This window comes from Episyrphus balteatus, chromosome 3 (genome assembly GCF_945859705.1).
Source record: "Episyrphus balteatus chromosome 3, idEpiBalt1.1, whole genome shotgun sequence".
In the NCBI taxonomy this organism is placed as follows: domain Eukaryota; kingdom Metazoa; phylum Arthropoda; class Insecta; order Diptera; family Syrphidae; genus Episyrphus; species Episyrphus balteatus.
In genome coordinates, this window is record NC_079136.1 from 48379805 (window position 1) to 48400024 (window position 20220).

General features: G+C 32.3%; 1 protein-coding gene across 1 annotated transcript; it reads left to right on the forward strand.

Annotated features, from left to right (window-relative positions):
• The first annotated feature begins 1813 nt into the window (after positions 1-1813).
• On the forward strand, positions 1814-17678 carry LOC129913854 (DNA-directed RNA polymerase II subunit RPB2). Its single transcript, XM_055992774.1, has 6 exons — positions 1814-2004; positions 2137-2360; positions 9982-12378; positions 12444-12765; positions 16957-17117; positions 17184-17678. Exons 1-6 carry the CDS (start codon positions 1983-1985, stop codon positions 17586-17588), a joined length of 3531 nt encoding a protein of 1176 aa, XP_055848749.1. The 5' UTR covers positions 1814-1982; the 3' UTR covers positions 17589-17678.
• The last annotated feature ends 2542 nt before the right edge of the window (positions 17679-20220 follow it).

The window sequence follows — 20220 nt, forward strand, 5'->3', positions numbered from 1 at the left end:
GATTTTGAGCGATGACAAAAACACATCGCGTTGGTAATGTATTTGTAGTTGGTGTCCCAACAAACATTATCCCTTCTATAAAGCTTTACAGGAGCTACATTAACACCTGTAAAGTTTTATAGGAGCAAATTTGTTAGTCGGGGATTTTCTATTTTGTTTCTGAGAAAATCTCTGAGCAGATCATATTGGGATGTATCAGATTTTATCATGAAACACACTAATCTCAACTAACATTTAAGCTGCGATAAAGCTATATTATTTCACCTTCTGTGAAACTTTAGTAAGGTTGTTGGAAATGGAAAAAGGAGAACTTTATACAAGTTGGACCCTTTAGAACAATGTACTTATAAGGTCTTTAAGAAGCTTAAACGAAGCTTGAACGAAGCTTAAGAGAAGCTCTACCGAAGCTTTGATACAAGTCTTATCGAAATTATAGAAATACAAATAAAAAAAAAAATAATTTTCCAATTGGTTTTGATTTGATTTTTTATCATGAATTTTAACTTTTAATCCTATTCCATTAGTTTTTAGTACATAGTATTAAAAGCCCCGTTCCATTGCAGGTGTTTACTCCTGAGTAGTTTCTTCTTCCCGAGTAGATGCGATTTGTATTGAATTCGTTGAAAGTGCGTTCCATTGAAATTCTCTAGTAAACTACTACTAGTACTTTGCCACCTCCCAAAGGAACAGGGCTATTGAGGGCCAGTTCTATATATTTAATTCGTGGTTCAGCTACTTGTATCTTCTAAAATCATTGGTGGAGCTGAGGTTTAGCACTAGCTCAATGTCTATATATGTTTAAAAAGCCAAATCCATGCTTGAACCAATGTTATCCGCCAAAATCGTCAAGTTAAACTCCTTAACCAAGGCAGAACCACGTTTGTACCACAGTACACATAAAAAGGTAATATATTTCGAACTGACATTGGTCGCCAGATTGTCAAAACATGACACTTTGGCAACCAATGTCAGCTACCGAATTCTTAATTGTTTAAAATTTGATTTGATTTTTTATCATGAATTTTAACTTTTAATCCTATTCCATTAGTTTTTAGTACATATATGTATTAAAAGCCCCGTTCCATTGCAGGTGTTTACTCATGAGTAGTTTCTTCTTCCCGAGTAGATGCGATTTGTATTGAATTCGTTGAAAGTGCGTTCCATTGAAATTCTCTAGTAAACTACTAGTAGTACTTTGCCACCTCCCGAAGAAATAGGGCTATTGAGGGCCAGTTCTATGTAGGGGTATTCACGATCCGGTGTAACAAAAAAGTGTAAAAATGAAAAATTTTGTTTTCTACTACTACAACTATAATAGAAAAATTTTACACCATTGTATTTTATTTTTGCAATAGGGTTGGGGTATAGCAAAAGTGTAAAAGTGTAAAAAAAAATTGTAGTCTGTATATTTGGTTGTTTTATTTTAAGAAAATGTTACACTTTTGCACTTTTACAACGATACAAGACCATTTGCATCGAATCGTGAATACCCCTTATATTTAATTCGTGGTTCAGCTACTTGTATCTTCTAAAATCATTGGTGGAGCTAAGGTTTAGCACTAGCTCAATGTCTATATATGTTAAAAAAGCCAAATCCATGCTTGAACCAATGTTTAACCACAGCTTATCCACCAAAATCGGCAACTTAAATTCCTTAACCAAGGCAGAACCACGTTTGTACAACTGTAATCTGAATTTACAAATGGAAAACAAAAAAATATTCATTCGTACTGTACTTCTGAATTTCTCTGAATACTTTCATTTAAAATTCAAGCAAAAAAAAATCTGTCAAATTTGACAATTAAACTGACAGCCGCCACAACACCGCTTTGACCACAAGTTGTGTGGTGTTGCAAAAATTTATTCCGCATTTAAAAAAAATATAAATTGAATTTACTTTGCTATGAATTTAATATAAAAAATATAAATAACTAAACAAATACAATCTTAAAATATAATTGTTGATAACTACCGGCCTGAAAATGATGTACGACAATGAAGAAGGTAAGTGCGATGCAGACAAACCAAATCATGGCAGCGGAGCACCAATTTGAAAAAATGGCCGCCTCATTATTATGAATTTGTGAAATTAAAGGTTAATTATTGTAATTTTTGTTTTTTTTTATTTTTTAAAAGAAATATATGAAGGAGAAAATGCCGAAGAAATTTCTCACGAATTGTGGCAAGAAGCTTGTTGGATTGTCATCAACGCATATTTCGATGAGAAAGGTTTGGTGCGACAACAATTGGACAGTTTTGATGAATTCATTCAGATGTCTGTGCAACGTATTGTCGAAGACTCGCCGGCCATTGACCTACAAGCTGAGGCACAGCATACGTCTGGAGAAATTGAAACACCGGTAAGGCAATAAGTTAAAAATATTTTGTAAAGAAAATCTGGAAATCTTTGATTTCTGATATTGGCGATTTTAAATTATTGACAAATTTTGTATTTTAATGGTCAAGCTAAAAACACTCTACACTCTTTGTCGCCTCAATAAAATAATGTCCTATGTTACATTCGGCTACTTTTGGGAAAACGCAATTAAAGTTCAGATTTTTTTTTCTCGAAAACTGTACGGTGAATTTTTTTTTTAAATATCATGACATATACAGAAAATATTTGTCTATTGAATTATGTTAGAATTATTTCAATATTCCAATCCAGAAACAAATAATAGTCAATTTTCTCCAATATGCCGATGTCGTATGTTACGTTTTCACAGAAACTATTTGTTAGCCAAACACATACGACAAATTGATGACACATACGACAAAAATAAGCAAAGTTTTACACTTTTTTACGACATACGACAAATAGATGTCAAATTCAATGCGCAAAACAAATAACTAACGTTAATTTATTAACTTTTTAAAATCACATTGGCTCTTGGTAATAACCCGAGTTTAGAAAAACTCGATTTTAACAAAAAACATCAATGGTAAAATAACATACCTACATCTAACTTCTAAACAATTGGTTTAGATAGAAGCAGTTTACCTATAAAATGATAGAACTTTTTTAATTTGGAAGTGAGATTTATGTTTTATTTTTTGTTAAAATCGAGGTTTCGCTTAATTCGGGTAGGTTTATTACTATGGGTTATTGACTTCACAGTAAAATTCTTTCCTAAAGATAAAATCACATAAATAGAAAAAAAAAATAATAGGTACATTATTTTTAAAGCAATTTTAGAATTAATGAGATCACAGTTTACTAAAATTAAGTAATGGGGACTTTTCACGAGTAGATTTTTGCGGTGCGGCGAAGCTTTTCGACCCGTGTGAACGTAAGTCGCAGGCGACTAAAGTGACAATCCCCATAGAAAAATCCTAGTCTACCCACATATCGTGCGGCTAAAATCGACTCGTGAAAAGTATGCATTACTATTCAAGGTGAATTAAAACTATTAAAGTTTTAAGATAGCACGATAAAAGCTTCATACAAATTTCGTAGGGCCAAGTTTTCATTGTCACTGGATTCGAAACATTGGGGGAACCTAAAGGATCGGCATCAAAGAATTCATCTTCCAATATTTCGTTACGTATGCTAAATTAATAAAATCATAAAACCACTATTTTATGCATTTTGTATGCATAAAATAGAGCATATATGCTCCTCGGATAAACTTGGCGCAGGTCGACTCGTCCGACCTGCTCGGCTCGTCCGACCTGCTCGACATCTTGATTGCAACTGAAATTACACTCGTCAGTGTATTTCCTTATGGGACAAACGACAAACGTTTACTGAAATTCCAGTAAAATATTGTTGTATGTGTTGCAAAAACGGCACATACGACAATAATTTACCGAACGAAGAAAAACACAGATTTGTATGAAAAAATTGTAGTATGTGATATTTTTTGTCGTGTATGCACGTTTTCTGTGCACTTACGACAAAAAGCAACTGAAAATGTTTGTAAACCTACACATACGACAAAATGCATAGCGATTATCTCGGAAACGGATACAGATATCGAAAAACGGATTTCACAGAATGAAGGAGAAAAAATCAATTAGCAAAACTGCATTCAAATCTCAAAACCTCAATTTTGCACATACGACAATATTTTATTGGGGCGACGTCTTGTATTTTAGCCATTATTAAAACAAACATTTATGCTATTCAAGCTGTAATGTAATAAAAGCCCTGTTCCATTGGAGCTTGGAGGTGGTAGTTTACTCGTGAGTAGAAATCTACTACAACAACTACACTTTCGTATCTCCTTGAGTAGAAGATCGTGTGTTATTTTTGTAGTAATAGATCTACTCATGAGTAAACTACCACCTCCAATGGAACAGGGCTAAAGAAGAAATATTAAACACTTCATTCTGTTTCAATGTAATAGAAGTTTAGTCAACTTTTAAGCAATGGGACACTTTTAATAATATCTTCTGTAAATTTAACTAGTCTGCGAACCAATTTTGAAATTTAAGTGCTATATTGTTTTGGGTTAAAAAAAACCCTTTATTTAACTCGTTCCGGGGTAGTGGCATAAAAATCGTAGCACCAATTTTAGCATTTTTTTTTTCAAGGTTTAATGTGCAATAGTATTAAATAAATACCACATTTCTATGTAAGTTGAAACCAATGTCTTTAAGAAAAAAATCATCATAGAAATGTGTTATTAATTTAATACCATTGCACAATAAAGCTTAACAAAATGCTTAAAAATGTGGTACGATTTTCATACCACTGACTCGGAAAGAGTTAAGCTGATTGCTTGAATGTTTAGTTATGATTAATTTCGAATTGCACAAAATTATGTATGTTTTATTTAAGCAGTCACTTTCTGAGTTCATAAAAATCTGCATTGACCAATCTCTAAAAAAAATATCTATTCTCTAATTAAAAATTCTTTTCTTCAAATTTCATAGAGGTGATCAAATATTAAATTGGGAAGTATACAGACAAACGAAAGTTTTTTTGAAGACTTGCAGTACAGTGTACTGTAATTTAGGGGCTTTTCGCGTTAATAAATTTATCGCATCTTTGAACCAATTTCTTAGAAATGATTTCCTCAACTTGGACATCTGGTTTCCATACTCGAGGTTTTGGTGTAGAACTAAGCAGAATACTGTTCTTTAACCACTTAAATAAAAGACCATTCTTGCTTGGTTTTCAAAGACAAAAAATATTGTTACTATTAATACATACCGCTTTGCTATCGCAATTGTTTACTTCGATTCTTGGCCCCAGTAATAAAAAAGTAAATATATAAAATAAAAAAATTTCTCTTCGTTTTTTAAATATACAAAATAATAGTCTTTAGTTTTCACTTAGCCTGAAAATCGCTCAAAATTCAACTAAATTTTGTAATAAAAATAACTAAAAATTATCGAAATGGTAACGGAGTTACGAATAACAGAGTTACGCGCGACAGAGTTACGGCCGTCAAAGTTACGCGAAACCGAAGTTACGAAAAACTAGAGTTACGAATTCTAAAGTTATGTTAAGCTATGACATGTGATTTTTGGGTTGGCAACAATTGCAACAACAGTTCACCACACCAAAATAACGTCTGTAAAAAAAGGGGTGGTTTGGTTATTATTTTAATATAAGTAATAACAAAGTGGGTATTACAAAATACGCTTTGAATAATTATATTAATTAATAGAAAAAAAATACGTATTTGCTATATTAGTTGGACAAATAAGAAGTTAAATTCAATTATGACCCCCAAACTTACATAAGTATACTCATGTTTTTTTTTTCTATTTCAACGTTTTTGCGATCTTCTCACAAAAACAAAACCATATATGTATATCTATACCTATCCAATCAAAATTTTACAAGATTAAATAACACCCATTTTCGCTTTACTCATTTAGTTCTGACCAATGAGAAAATGGTAATCTCTTGTTTGTATTTCCATAATTCCATGTCGTTCTCGCAATTGTTGCCAACCCAAAAATCACATGTCATAGCTTAACATAACTTCGGTTTCGCGTAACTTTGACGCTCGTAACTCTGTCGCCCGTAACTCTGGTATTCGTAACTTCGTCGGTTTCCCAAAATTATCAGCTATGGGTACGGTGACCATCCGTCCCGGTTTACCCGGGACTGTCCCGTATTTCTACAGCTTGTCCCGGGTTTTCATTTAAGAAACCCGGGACGTATAAGTGTCCCGTATTTTGTAATTTGTCCCGTGATTGTCCCGTATTTGGACATTCTCTGATTTTTGTATTCAATATTTTAAATACTTTGTACGCAAAACAAAAAAACAGTGGTTGGAAATTAACATTTTTCTAATTTTTCGGATAAAGCATTAAGCCTAGTACGCTGCTGAAACAAAACGTCTAAGTCTCCAGAGTCAAAAAACTTTTGCTGCAAGAAAAATTGCCTAGACAAATAAATGGGAGTGACAAACGATTGAAAAATCTCCATAAATATTCTAGCACAGGTAAGAATTTCGTTACCTAAGCTGATGCGTACTGTGCAACGAAAAGCAAAATTTTGTGCTGGTTTTGTATGAGAATTTTCGTTTCGCATCTAGAGTAGGCTTTAGATTTTTTTTAAATGTTCGTCAATTATTAAGTTGCAGCTTCTGTTTGTCAGGTTGCTACAACAGGTAAAATGTTTTGAATAAAGAACAACATATGGAAGAGTTAAGAACCCAGATAAGTTTCAAAACTTTTAAGGACATGTTAAAAGTTGTGTTAAAGATCATACAATCTCAAAATCATTTAAAATAAAATTAAAATGTTAAAAAAAAAGCTCTCCCGATTTTGATTAAAAAAAAATATTTTTTTAGAAGTTATTAACAGACATTATCATAAAACCATTTTCTTGATTTCTGATTTCGTAAACGACTTAAATGATTTCAACAAAAAAGCTCCCATAACATCGTTTAAGAAATCTTGATATCAAAATAAGGAACAATTATGAAAACTCATTAAAAAAAAAAATTTGTTTTTGAAAATCAATATTTTCAAAACGATCCAACGAATTTTGTATCTGTCCCGGGTTTCGCTTCAAGAAATATGGTCACCGTAGCTATGGGCCAAAGTAAGTAGAGTTCACTGAAGTGATTTTTAGAATTATACTTTTTAAAATATCAGAGATATTTGAGGTTCTTTTAAAACTATTGCCTGTGTATAATGCATAGGGGTACTCTTAGCATAAAACTAAGCTGAAAAGTAAAAGCCCGCTGCGCATTTCCATGAAAATCGATAATTTCTCGAAAAAAATACCTCCTACTTTAACCTTAAATATCTCCGATATTTTAAAAAGTATAATTCTAAAAAAACACTTCAGTGAACTCTACTTACCTTGGCCCATAGCTGATAATTTTAAGTTATTTTTATTTTCACTTAATAGGAAGAAAAAAACTATATCCTGGATTGGCCACTAAAACTGGATGAAATCAATGGTATTAAACTTTGCACTTTGATGCTTCACTTTTTCACCTGTTGTGCTTAATTGATAATTTAAAGCTTAGAAATAGATAGGGAAGAACTAACATATAGGGGGAAGTGGTCACCCTTCGTACAGTTTTTACTTATTTATTTTTAGTTATTTATTTACTTACTCCAGCTTCGAGAAAATAGACTTTATTTGTAATATGTATATTATTACACTTTACAAAAAAATTTGACACTTCTAAGTCAAAGGCTTAAATAGTTATAGCCATTTTACTGGGATTAGATTTTTGTACGAATCCTCCCCACCCGTGGGGTACCTTCGTACAGCACATGGGGTACATTCGTACAGGATATTTAAAACGTTAATTTGACTAACTTTTGATTTATCAAATGCCAAATTTGAGTTTTAAAACATTTAATTACTTATTAATTTATTAATTAATTGAACTTGACTCAGAAAAAAAACAAAAACAAATAAAAAACTCAATTTTTCGCGATTCGACGATTCTGAAACAAATTATTATTTACATATTTAAAAATACCAACCTTAATTTACTATAGAATGCGAAAAACTTTTTATAGAGGTTTAAATTTCATTTCAATAAAACTGTAACTCCGTGTTTTGATTGTTATCTGCTCAAGAAAATTTACTGGCGGGCATACGTATTTAATACTATTGTTGTAAAAAGCTTAAATAAACTAAAGAGAATTTGATTTTGCTCATGTAACAGTGATTGGAATCATTACATTACAACTGCAAAAACGTGGTGTTTTATTTTATCTCAAAATTTCGATCACTCATAACAAAAAAAACTGTTTGATGAATAAATCTGTAAATTTGAAGAATTCTTTTAGGTATATTAGACTTAAAAAATTAAGCCTCATTTCAATCTTATCGGCCATTGTTAAAAAATAGCAGTACATTTAAAAAAAACCTTATAAGGCCTATTTTGGAAGTTTTTATAAATTGATCTCAGATTTAAAAATAAAAATTTTCTAAGAAAATAGACCCTATTCGCTGTAGAGAATTTAATTAAAATTGTCAATGCTTTCCTAAACTTTCCGTTCAATGATTTGTTGTTGAGTAGGGCTTTTGGTTTGATGACTGATATTACAAACTAAAAAAAAAATCCGTAGAAGAGTAAAAAAAAAAAAAACAAAGCTTAATAAATAGCTAAAGATTGTAATCATTATCAGAACAAAAGGAGAGTGGGCAAGTTTGTATGGAATGTGGACGTTGCGCGGCCAGGAATGAATTTGTTATTTTTTTATGTAATTAAGGTTTACATTATATTGTGAAGAAGTTTTATCCTTACTCCAAAAACGGATAAAATGCATTTTTGCATATAACAATGTATGCAGATTGTCTCAAAGTTGTATCTTATGTGTGTTTTTTAGGTGCAAAATACGATACTCTCTCATTTTCCCTAAACCTGAAGACCTTTATCTTGAATATCCAACCACTAGAACCCAAACTATAAGCATTTTAAAACAACAGTTTCAAGACTATTTTGAGAGTTTCGTTATTCAATTTTTTGTTAGTTTGAATTGTTTGAAAACTTTGGAACAAAATCTTAAAGTGGTTGTCTTAAAAATCTTATATTATGAGTTCTATTGGTCGGATTTTCAAGAGTAATGACTTCAGACTCAGGAAAAATGACAGAGCATCATATTTTATGTTCCAAATAAAAAATATAAACTAATTTGTCGTTCATACATTGAATAATGCATTAACGATACTAATACTGCATTTTCTTACATTCTAAACGCAATACTGCGAAACGTCCATAGTAAAAGTTTTTCCTAAGTTATAGTCCTTTCATTTGATACCAATTTTATTAATGGCCGCTCAACGTCCAAAATGCCCATTCTCCTTTCCCACATTCTTATGAAGTAAAATAAAAAAAAAAAAAAAAAATGGAAATATTGATTTTTTGTGATAATTTCTGCACCACTTGAAAAATATTTGAAAAAGAATTTTTGATACGATCATTTTTTTATGAAATACAGCCTATTGAAAATCACTACAGATATGACGAATTTTTATTTGTTTAATTTTTTGAACAAGTGTATTACTGAGCTCCCGTAAACTACAGTTTTTCTATCGACCGATAGTTTGGTGGGGTTCTTGATCAGTATGAAAATATGTACCTATATAAAAGTGGCACACTACAACGATTAAGTATCGGCCGACCTTAAAGTTTGTGTTGCTACTCAAAGTAATCGGAAAACTGTTAGCCGACTACTTAATAAATAATGACTATACCGATTATCGGCTGATTTTCAAAAATTATATTTTATATTCTTTTTGGAGCGATACAGCCATATGAAACACCATTTTTAATATGTTTTAATGCAGAATCTTAAAAATTCTACTGTAATAGGACGACATGTATCCGTGCAGGCGTTTAGAATTTTGCTCTATGCTAACCCGCAATGATCAAACCAATGTCAAATTTACAAAATTCTAAATTAAACCTTCACCCCTCGTTCTTTTCTTTAAATAGATTTTCTCCCTAATTAACTGAACATTTTATGTGAAATCTTGCGCTTTACAAAACACGTATGCTTACGATTACTTATATTCCGTTTCTTGTTTTATTTTTTTTTTTTCAGCCCCGTTTTCTGTTGAAGTTCGATCAAATCTACTTATCAAAACCGACACATTGGGAAAAGGATGGTTCACCAAGTCCTATGATGCCGAACGAAGCTCGTCTTCGTAATCTAACCTATTCCGCACCACTCTACGTTGACATAACAAAAACAAAAATTATCGAAGGTCAAGATCCAGTCGAGACACAACATCAGAAAACATTCATTGGCAAAATCCCAATTATGTTACGTTCGACATATTGCCTACTCAGTCAGCTATCCGATCGTGATTTGACAGAATTAAACGAATGCCCGTTAGATCCGGGTGGCTATTTCATTATAAACGGTTCAGAAAAAGTACTCATCGCTCAAGAGAAAATGGCAACCAACACTGTATACGTGTTTAGCATGAAAGATGGCAAATATGCCTTTAAATCTGAAATTCGCTCCTGTTTAGAGCACAGTTCACGTCCCACATCAACACTTTGGGTCAATATGATGGCTCGAGGTTCACAAAATATCAAAAAATCAGCCATTGGTCAGAGAATTATTGCTATTCTCCCATATATCAAACAAGAAATTCCAATTATGATTGTATTCCGAGCTCTCGGCTTTGTCGCCGACAGAGATATTCTTGAACACATTATCTACGATTTTGACGACCCCGAAATGATGGAAATGGTTAAACCATCTTTGGATGAAGCCTTCGTTGTGCAAGAGCAAAATGTTGCTTTGAATTTTATTGGAGCTCGTGGTGCCCGTCCGGGTGTAACAAAAGACAAGCGTATAAAATACGCAAAAGAAATTTTACAAAAAGAAATGTTACCCCATGTTGGGGTTTCAGACTTCTGTGAGACAAAAAAAGCATATTTCCTGGGTTATATGGTTCACAGGCTGTTGTTGGCTTCGTTGGGTCGTCGTGAACTTGACGATCGGGATCACTATGGTAACAAACGTCTCGATTTAGCTGGACCATTGTTGGCATTTTTATTTAGAGGACTCTTTAAAAATCTCATGAAAGAGGTCCGAATGTATACACAAAAGTTTATCGATAGAGGAAAGGACTTTAATTTGGAATTGGCCATTAAGACAAACATTATTACCGATGGTTTGAGGTATTCATTGGCCACAGGCAACTGGGGAGATCAGAAAAAAGCTCATCAGGCTCGTGCCGGAGTATCTCAGGTGTTGAATCGTTTGACTTTTGCCTCAACATTGTCCCATTTGAGACGTGTTAACTCTCCCATTGGTCGTGATGGTAAATTGGCCAAACCACGTCAGTTGCATAATACACTTTGGGGCATGTTGTGTCCTGCTGAGACTCCAGAAGGAGCTGCTGTCGGCTTGGTCAAGAATCTGGCCTTGATGGCTTACATTTCTGTAGGATCCCAACCATCTCCAATCTTGGAGTTCTTGGAAGAGTGGTCTATGGAAAATTTGGAAGAAATTGCACCCTCTGCTATTGCAGATGCCACCAAGATCTTTGTCAATGGTTGCTGGGTGGGAATTCATCGTGATCCTGAACAATTGATGGCAACCCTACGTAAATTGCGTCGTCAGATGGATATTATTGTCTCGGAAGTGTCTATGATTCGAGATATTCGTGATCGTGAGATTCGTATTTACACAGATGCTGGACGGATTTGTAGACCTTTGTTGATTGTTGAGAATGGCAGCTTGTTGCTTAAGAGAAATCACATTGAAATGTTGAAAGAACGTGATTACTATAATTACAGTTGGCAGGTACTTGTGGCATCTGGAGTGGTCGAGTACATCGACACTCTGGAAGAGGAGACAATTATGATTGCCATGTCCCCCTACGATTTGAAACAAGACAAAGATTATGCCTATTGTACGACTTACACTCATTGTGAAATCCATCCAGCTATGATTTTGGGTGTGTGTGCGTCCATTATTCCATTCCCCGATCACAATCAATCACCTCGTAACACATATCAAAGTGCTATGGGTAAGCAAGCTATGGGTGTCTACATTACTAATTTCCATGTTCGGATGGACACTCTTGCTCATGTCCTTTACTATCCAATGAAACCTTTGGTCACAACTCGTTCCATGGAATATCTGCGTTTCAGAGAGTTGCCAGCTGGTATTAATTCTATTGTAGCTATTTTGTGTTATACTGGATACAATCAGGAGGACAGTGTTATCTTGAATGCTTCGGCTGTGGAAAGAGGATTCTTCAGATCCGTGTTTTACCGTTCATACAAAGATTCTGAAAACAAACGTATTGGAGATCAAGAAGAACAATTTGAGAAACCGAACAGAGCCACATGCCAGGGAATGAGAAATGCACATTATGACAAATTGGATGATGATGGAATTATTGCTCCAGGTATTCGTGTGTCTGGTGATGATGTGGTTATTGGAAAGACTATTACTTTGCCAGAAAATGATGATGAGGTAGGTTTTTCGTACTTTATATTCAATCAATTTAATTAGATATATTTTTCATATTTGTCTTTTAGTTGGAAAGTACAACAAAACGTTTTACTAAACGAGATGCTTCAACTTTCTTGCGTAACTCTGAAACTGGTATTGTTGATCAAGTGATGTTGACATTGAATAGTGAGGGTTATAAGTTTTGTAAGATTCGTGTCCGTTCAGTGCGTATTCCACAAATTGGTGATAAGTTTGCCTCACGTCACGGACAAAAGGGTACCTGTGGTATACAGTATCGTCAAGAAGATATGGCATTCACAGCCGAAGGACTTACACCAGATATTATTATTAATCCTCACGCTATTCCATCTCGTATGACAATTGGGCATTTAATCGAGTGCTTGCAAGGTAAATTTATTTGGCAATTTATTGTCTTTAAAAAATTTTAATCAGTTGCAGGGGGTTATCTTATGAATTTTAAGTTGATCTTGCAAAGTGCTCTAATTCTGACTTTCGAAGTGGTAGAAGGCGTTTTTCCAAATAAACAAATTACTTTGTCATTTTTTCAATTGCTGAGTGTTATAATAGTCTTGAAAACAAACTCAAGTCAAAATTTAGTCGAAAAGATATTCTTTTCTAAAACTTCCCTTTAGTGTAAGCGTAAGGACATGAACATTGCAGATCTGCCATGGCGTTTCAGAATGGTTTCGATGTTAACGTTACGTTGAACATGCTTCTTTTTTTGTAGCAGGACATAGGAATTTTTTTTTTTTTGAAGATGGGAAATATGGAGCTGATAATTAAGTTATCGGAACTGTTTATTTCAGTTGATATAATAATTATTATAATTAATTATAATTAATTACTCATTACATCACCTATGTAGTTGAAGAGCCGCAGGCAGATTCTAGTTGTCGATGGCTTTTTTCTTAATTGTTTGTATAGTTTATTAAGACTACAGGATGATTTTATGATTTCTATTAAGCACCAGCTATAAATGGTTCTCCAATATTTCTATTCTGGGTGACTAGTAAAGTCCATGTTCGGCTAAGAAATTGTACCAACTGGAAAGCTGTATGACTGATCTCAAAAGTGGTTGTGGACAACAATCTTGGTTAATTTATTTCGGCACATTTTCATATCAATGCGAGACCCAGTCAGATTTTATGAGCTTATTTTATGTTGGACGTAAAGTCTTAGCAAATAGTTAAATTATTGAAGGTACTTTACCCAGTGTTTTGGCTATTGAAGATCCTTCTTCAAGTTTATATGTACTCAATAATAGTTTTTTTTAATTTCATTTTTATTTATTTCAAATCTCATTTATGACTTAAAAATACATATGTAATACAAATTCAGTAAATACAGCGATTTGTTGCAATGGAATGAATTTATTTATAAAAAAAACTATTTAAATACATAGGCATAGGTACCTTCCAAGTGAGCAAAGCTTATTTATACAAGTTTACCCGGAATAAGATAAAGAAAATTTATGGAATGATTCTTGGTTATATTCTAAAAAAAAAAATTGTTGTACGCTATATCTGCAAAGTTGATACCATTTAATGATGATTTAAGAAATCCATTATTTTGGTATACCTTTACTCATGTTAAAGATAATTTTTCTGTTAATAATAATGGTAGAAACTTGGTAAAGGTCTTTATTTTTATAAGAAATGTTTTTCTGTGTAAATGTTTGAATCTTTTTTCATTGGTCCGATATCTTATAACTTTAAACGAGCTAAAATTGTTTATATATATGTATATATATATATAAATATATATAAAATTGGGATCTCGGAAACGGCTCTAACGATTTCGATGAAATTTTCAGGGTTTGTTCATCTAAGCGAGTAAAAAATTTTGGAAGTATTTTTGGAAAAATCCGCCCACTGCCACGCCCACTTTTTTAACATATAAGTTTTTTCAGAAACGGCTCTAACGATTTCGATGAAATTTTCAGGGTTTGTTTATCTTAGCGAGTCAAAAGTTTTGCAAGTTTTTTTTTGGAAAAATCCGCCCACTGCCACGCCCACTTTTTTAACATATAAGTTTTTTCAGTAACGGCTCTAACGATTTCGATGAAATTTTCAGGGTTTGTTTATCTTAGCGAGTCAAAAGTTTTGGAAGTTTTTTTTGGAAAATCCGCCCACTGCCACGCCCACTTTTTTAACATATGTACATATAAGTTTTTTCAGAAACGGCTCTAACGATTTCGATGAAATTTTCAGGGTTTGTTTATCTTAGCGAGTCAAAAGTTTTGGAAGTTTTTTTTGGAAAAATCCGCCCACTGCCACGCCCACTTTTTTAACATATAAGTTTTTTCAGAAACGGCTCTAACGATTTCGATGAAATTTTCAGGGTTTGTTTATCTTAGCGAGTCAAAAGTTTTGGAAGTTTTTTTTGGAAAAATCCGCCCACTGCCACGCCCACTTTTTTAACATATAAGTTTTTTCAGAAACGGCTGTAACGATTTCGATGAAATTTTCAGGGTTTGTTTATCTTAGCGAGTCAAAAGTTTTGGAAGTTTTTTTGGAAAAATCCGCCCACTGCCACGCCCACTTTTTTAACATATAAGTTTTTTCGGGAACGGCTCTAACGATTTCGATGAAATTTTCAGGGTTTGTTTATCTAAGTGAGTAAAAAGTTTGGAAGTATTTTTGGAAAAATCCGCCCACTGCCACGCCCACTTTTTTAACATGGAATTTTTTTTTGGTAACCACTTTAAGGATTTCGATGAAATTTTCGGAGTTTGTTTATCTAAGTGAGTAAAAAGTTTGGAAGTATTTTTGGAAAAATCCGCCCACCTCCACGCCCACTTTTTTAACATGGAATTTTTTTTGGTAACAACTTTAAGGATTTCGATGAAATTTTAAGGTTTTGGTCCCCTAGCCGAATAAAATGTTTTGGAAGTACTTTTAGAAACATCCGCTCACAGCTACGCTTATTTTTCTCACATATTAGTTTTTTGGTAATTGCTTTAAAGATTTCGATAAAATTTTGAGGGTTTTTTCCTCTAGGCAAATACAACATTTTGAAAGTATTTTCTCTTACATTTGTTTTTTTTCGCGGAGACAGATTCAACGATTTCAATAAAATTTTGAAGGATGGTTCCATATTTTACGCATTGTTCTTTTTCTTTTTGTTACAATAACTAAACAAAAATTTTTAGATCATGACTTTTTTGATCATGTATTGAAACTTTTAAGTAATTTGTTAATTAGGTATCACACATTACCTTTGTCTTACGTTTTTCTTTTGATTAAATGCAACTATTGTTAACGTATAAAAATAAAATAACTCACAACAAGCCGACAAGGCTTAACTTGAAAAAAAGATTAACTTTATGTACACTATCCAAAACTTTCTGACCCGTAAATTAAAATTTGAACAAAAAGGGATCTCATTGCTGTAGGCATTTTCGATAATGCAGATTCCTGTAACCCTTCTATCCATTACTGATCGTCGTATGTGTATTCAAACGTAAATAAACTGGATTATAAAGTGGGAATGTGGTGTTTTGTAACCCGCGAAAAAACTGGTCATTGCAAACTCAAACCCACTCCAAAAAATTGCTGTTTACATTTGACTTTTTTCACTGAAAGTTATGACATTTAAAGATACCGAGCAAAGCTCGGTCACCCAGGTACTTACTGTTAATTTTTTCTTGCATTTGATAATTTTTGACTTTGAGGCCAATTTTCTTTGAGAAATATGGATAAATATAGTGTTTAATAAATTTATTTTTATTAAAAACAAAAACAACGAAGAAGATTCACTTTATTTAAAAAGAAAGGTCACGGAATAAGGAAGTATTTAAGTATTTATTGATAAAGAAAAAAGTCATTCACAAGTTTACCAGAAAACTCATACATTTTATGATATTTTCAAAAAACATGCACCACGTAAAATTTTTAAAAAATGTGTTTTTTTTCAAATTTAGTATTAAAAGGCTAAGAATACAAAATTTATTTCTGTTGTTTGAGTAATTTTTTGTTTAAAACATGTTTAAAACATGTTTAAAACAAATAGTTCAAATGTCTTCCTTGACTTTGTATGCAAGCAAGTGCCAGTTTTTTCGATTGTATTGCGAATACAAAATGTATTTTTCGCTCATAGAAATTTTGTAACAAAATATTTTCGTATTTATATTATATACTAGATTTAGGCCAAGATTCGGCTACATATTTTGGATTTGAACTTCAAGACAAAACCTAAAATTAATAATATAGAATATAGATTAAGGTCTTCCAAAGGTTTTTTAAAAGCCAATCGAAAATAATTTGTATCTCATGCATAGATTTGAAAGATAGCGTTTTCAAACCCATAACACGGATCGTCAAAACAAACCCTGTCCGTCTTTATAGAGTAACGAAGTCATGTTTCAAATGCTGGTTAATTCTGCAAACCCTAAATACGAAAACAAAAAATACAAGAACTTTTCAACTATGTAGAACTTTTTCAATTATGTAGTATGATTACGAGGGAAATGACCATTAAATTATGAATCATTTTAATAATAGGTAATTCAGTTTTTAAGTTTAACAGAATATTACCAAGAAAATCTAAATCTAATTTTCTATTTGTTTTAATTAATAGGCAAGCTGGGTTCGAACAAGGGTGAAATTGGTGACGCAACTCCATTCAACGATGCCGTCAACGTACAGAAAATTTCAACTTTCCTCCAAGAATATGGTTATCATTTGCGTGGCAATGAGATCATGTACAATGGACACACTGGTAGAAAAATTAATGCTCAGGTATTTACCACAAAAATTACCTCATCCTCAAACATTTTGTAACATTTTCCTTTTTTCCAATTTTAGGTATTTTTAGGGCCAACATACTATCAACGTCTCAAGCATATGGTGGATGACAAAATCCATTCCAGAGCTCGTGGTCCAGTGCAGATTTTGGTGCGACAACCTATGGAGGGTAGGGCTCGTGATGGTGGTCTACGTTTCGGTGAGATGGAACGTGATTGTCAGATATCTCACGGTGCTGCGCAATTCTTACGTGAGAGGCTCTTTGAAGTATCTGATCCCTATCGCATTCACATTTGCAATTTCTGTGGCTTAATTGCAATTGCAAATTTGCGTAATAACACTTTTGAGTGTAAGGGATGCAAGAATAAGACTCAAATCTCCCAAGTTCGACTTCCGTATGCGGCCAAGTTGCTGTTCCAGGAACTAATGTCAATGAACATTGCACCACGTTTAATGGTTATTTAAAATGATTGTGTTTTTTTCCTCCTTTATCATTTTGTACTAGAACGTATTTTAATTAAAAAAAATTAAATTATAAATAAGACAAAAAAATAATTTTTTGTTTTTTTGATTGTTGGCGCAAGGTCAACGCGTCTACACTCATAAAAGAGAATATGACCAACCACCACCGATGGATTTACGACGACCCAATTGAAATGTTTACAAAACACAAAACCAAATGGGCATATTCAATTTATTTCGATTGATAGATTTAATTGGTTGTGTAAGCTGTACATCAAATAAACAATTTCAATCGCAACAATAGAGTGTTAGGTTGTTATGCTGAGTCTTGATCGTATACTGTCTGTCTGTCAGTCAGAACAATTGAAGCCAATTCAGATGCAGTCAAGTGCATTGTTGATGATATTACAAGTTTTTTTTTTCTTTTCTTTTCTATTTTTTTTTGTTGCAATTAATAACTTTATCCAATCCAGTACGTGCTAATAAAAAACATTTTTTTTTCCATTGCTGATTTAGGTGTTGATTGATGTTAGTTGGTTTTGGAACATATTTGAAAAATTTGTTGCCGCAATTTGTGTAATTGACATTTTTGTCTGATGAATTGATTTATGATGTGGTTTGTTGTTTTCTTGGCCAAATATCCAATCCATATATGGAAATGAATGCTTTAAATTGGGGAGGCTTTTTTTTGTTGGTTCAAGAACAAATAATATTGTTTAGTTTGATGGGGTTACTACCAAATAAGTTGATAATGAATTTGGATACGAAATAAGATTAATGAAAACAAATCCGTTGATTAGGAAGAAATACATAAATCGACAACTAAGAAGTTAATTTTTCTATAAAAAAAAAAAAAAATGTAATGCACGGGTGGATCTAACGAACTTGCTCTAAGAGTTCAACCTACTTATTTTTTAAAACTCTATTATAAATGTTTTTTAAAGTAAATTTTAAAACTAATTAAAGGAAATACTTAAAATCCTCTCTTTGAAGTAAAACAATAAACTTAAATGAATTTGAACTCCAAAAAGTAGGTATGTAGTAAGATTCATTTTAGAAAACAAATTTTCAAAATAGTAAGACGTTTTCTTAAAAAAAATGTAATTCTTCAGAAACGACAAACCGCATTTTATTTTGAAGTTTTTGAAAAATTGATTGACTTAAAAAGAAAACCGTTGTTGCCGTCAATTTTTAACCTATAAAGGTTTATGTAAATGTAAAGAAAAAATAGGGCTTACATAATCAGCCCTATCGTGAGTTCGAATTTGCTTTTCATTCGGAAAATTTTAATTTTCCATAATATTTTACACTTAAAATAAGATGTTAGTATTATTCATTTGTGAAGTAGGTAAAGAAAAACTTGCTCATTCTTCTTTTAGCTTGAAGATTCTCTGTATATAAATTTAATTAGCTCAAATTGTATCATTACCTTTTCTTTCAAGAACTTATTACTTATTACATTTTAAGCATTCTCTGTTTATTACACTATTATAAATTTGTTATAGAAACAAATTTTTTGTACAGCGTAAAATTTGATATTCGGAAACGTTATACCAGTTACGAAAATGTCTTTTTCAGAATTTCCGCTTGGAATGGAGAGTACAAAATATTTGTTTTCGAAAATTTCCTTTTTCTGAGCGAAATACTGGGTAGGCCCCTGGAGCACTAAGATACACAATGCAAAAATGTATGTATATCAATATCAAATTTAATATTAGGTGAAAACATTCGCAGTTAATGGGTTACACACACAATAATTCGATGAAATCGGTTTGTTTAGTAGTTAATAGAAGATCCAGATTATAGAAAGTGGTGCAATGGGATATGGGAAATATCGTTATTATTGCTGGTATTACAAACAATTTTCTTCTGCTTTTCTACTTTTATAAGAAACTGATACCCTTAGATTTTAGTGGGATTGATTTAGAAGATTGATACAAATAAGAATGAAATGGTAAGACAAAATTTGGGTATTTTTCATATGTATAGTAAAAAGCCGAATTTAATTTAACAGAAAGATACAACTTTGAGTTTAAAATATCCTTTAACTAACTGTATAGGCAAAACCAAATTCGTTCAAGAGTGATGGCTCAAATATAACATCATTATCATTATAAATGCCCTTGACTTTCTCGAAATAAAATAAAACAGACCAAAAACGAGTCAAAGCGGAATTCCGATTCGTCAAAACATCCGTATTTTCCCTCAGAATGTTTTCAAATTGTCACGATTCTTAAAATAATTTTAATTTCGTAAAGTTGTTACGTCGATGTCTGGCAAATTTATATCATCGGCATTCGTGAATAAAAACAAAGCTATAAATACCCGCCCACACTATCAAAACAATTTTGCCATAGAATTTCAAATGAAACAAAAAAAAAAAAAAAATAAAATATTTAATACTAGAATCTGTTTTTCATTCAGGAAATTTTTAAATCAATAAATTTTACCTGAATCTAAATTCAAATAACAACGGAAAAGTACCTGTCGGTCAATCGTCAGTTTATAATACTAACGTAAAATTTATGTTGTTTATAATAAATTCGAAAACTGTTTTATTTAAGAACTATTTATGCATTCCATTTAACTTACATCAAGGAAATTAAAGCTTACTATTTTTATTTTGTGTAAGAAG

Coding starts and splice junctions, on each gene's coding strand:
- LOC129913854 (XM_055992774.1), top strand. CDS start 1,983: ATGATGTACGACAATGAAGAAG. Junction 2,361..9,981: donor CTGGAGAAATTGAAACACCG/GTAAGGCAATAA, acceptor TTTTTTTTTCAG/CCCCGTTTTCTGTTGAAGTT. Junction 12,766..16,956: donor TTTAATCGAGTGCTTGCAAG/GTAAATTTATTT, acceptor TTTAATTAATAG/GCAAGCTGGGTTCGAACAAG.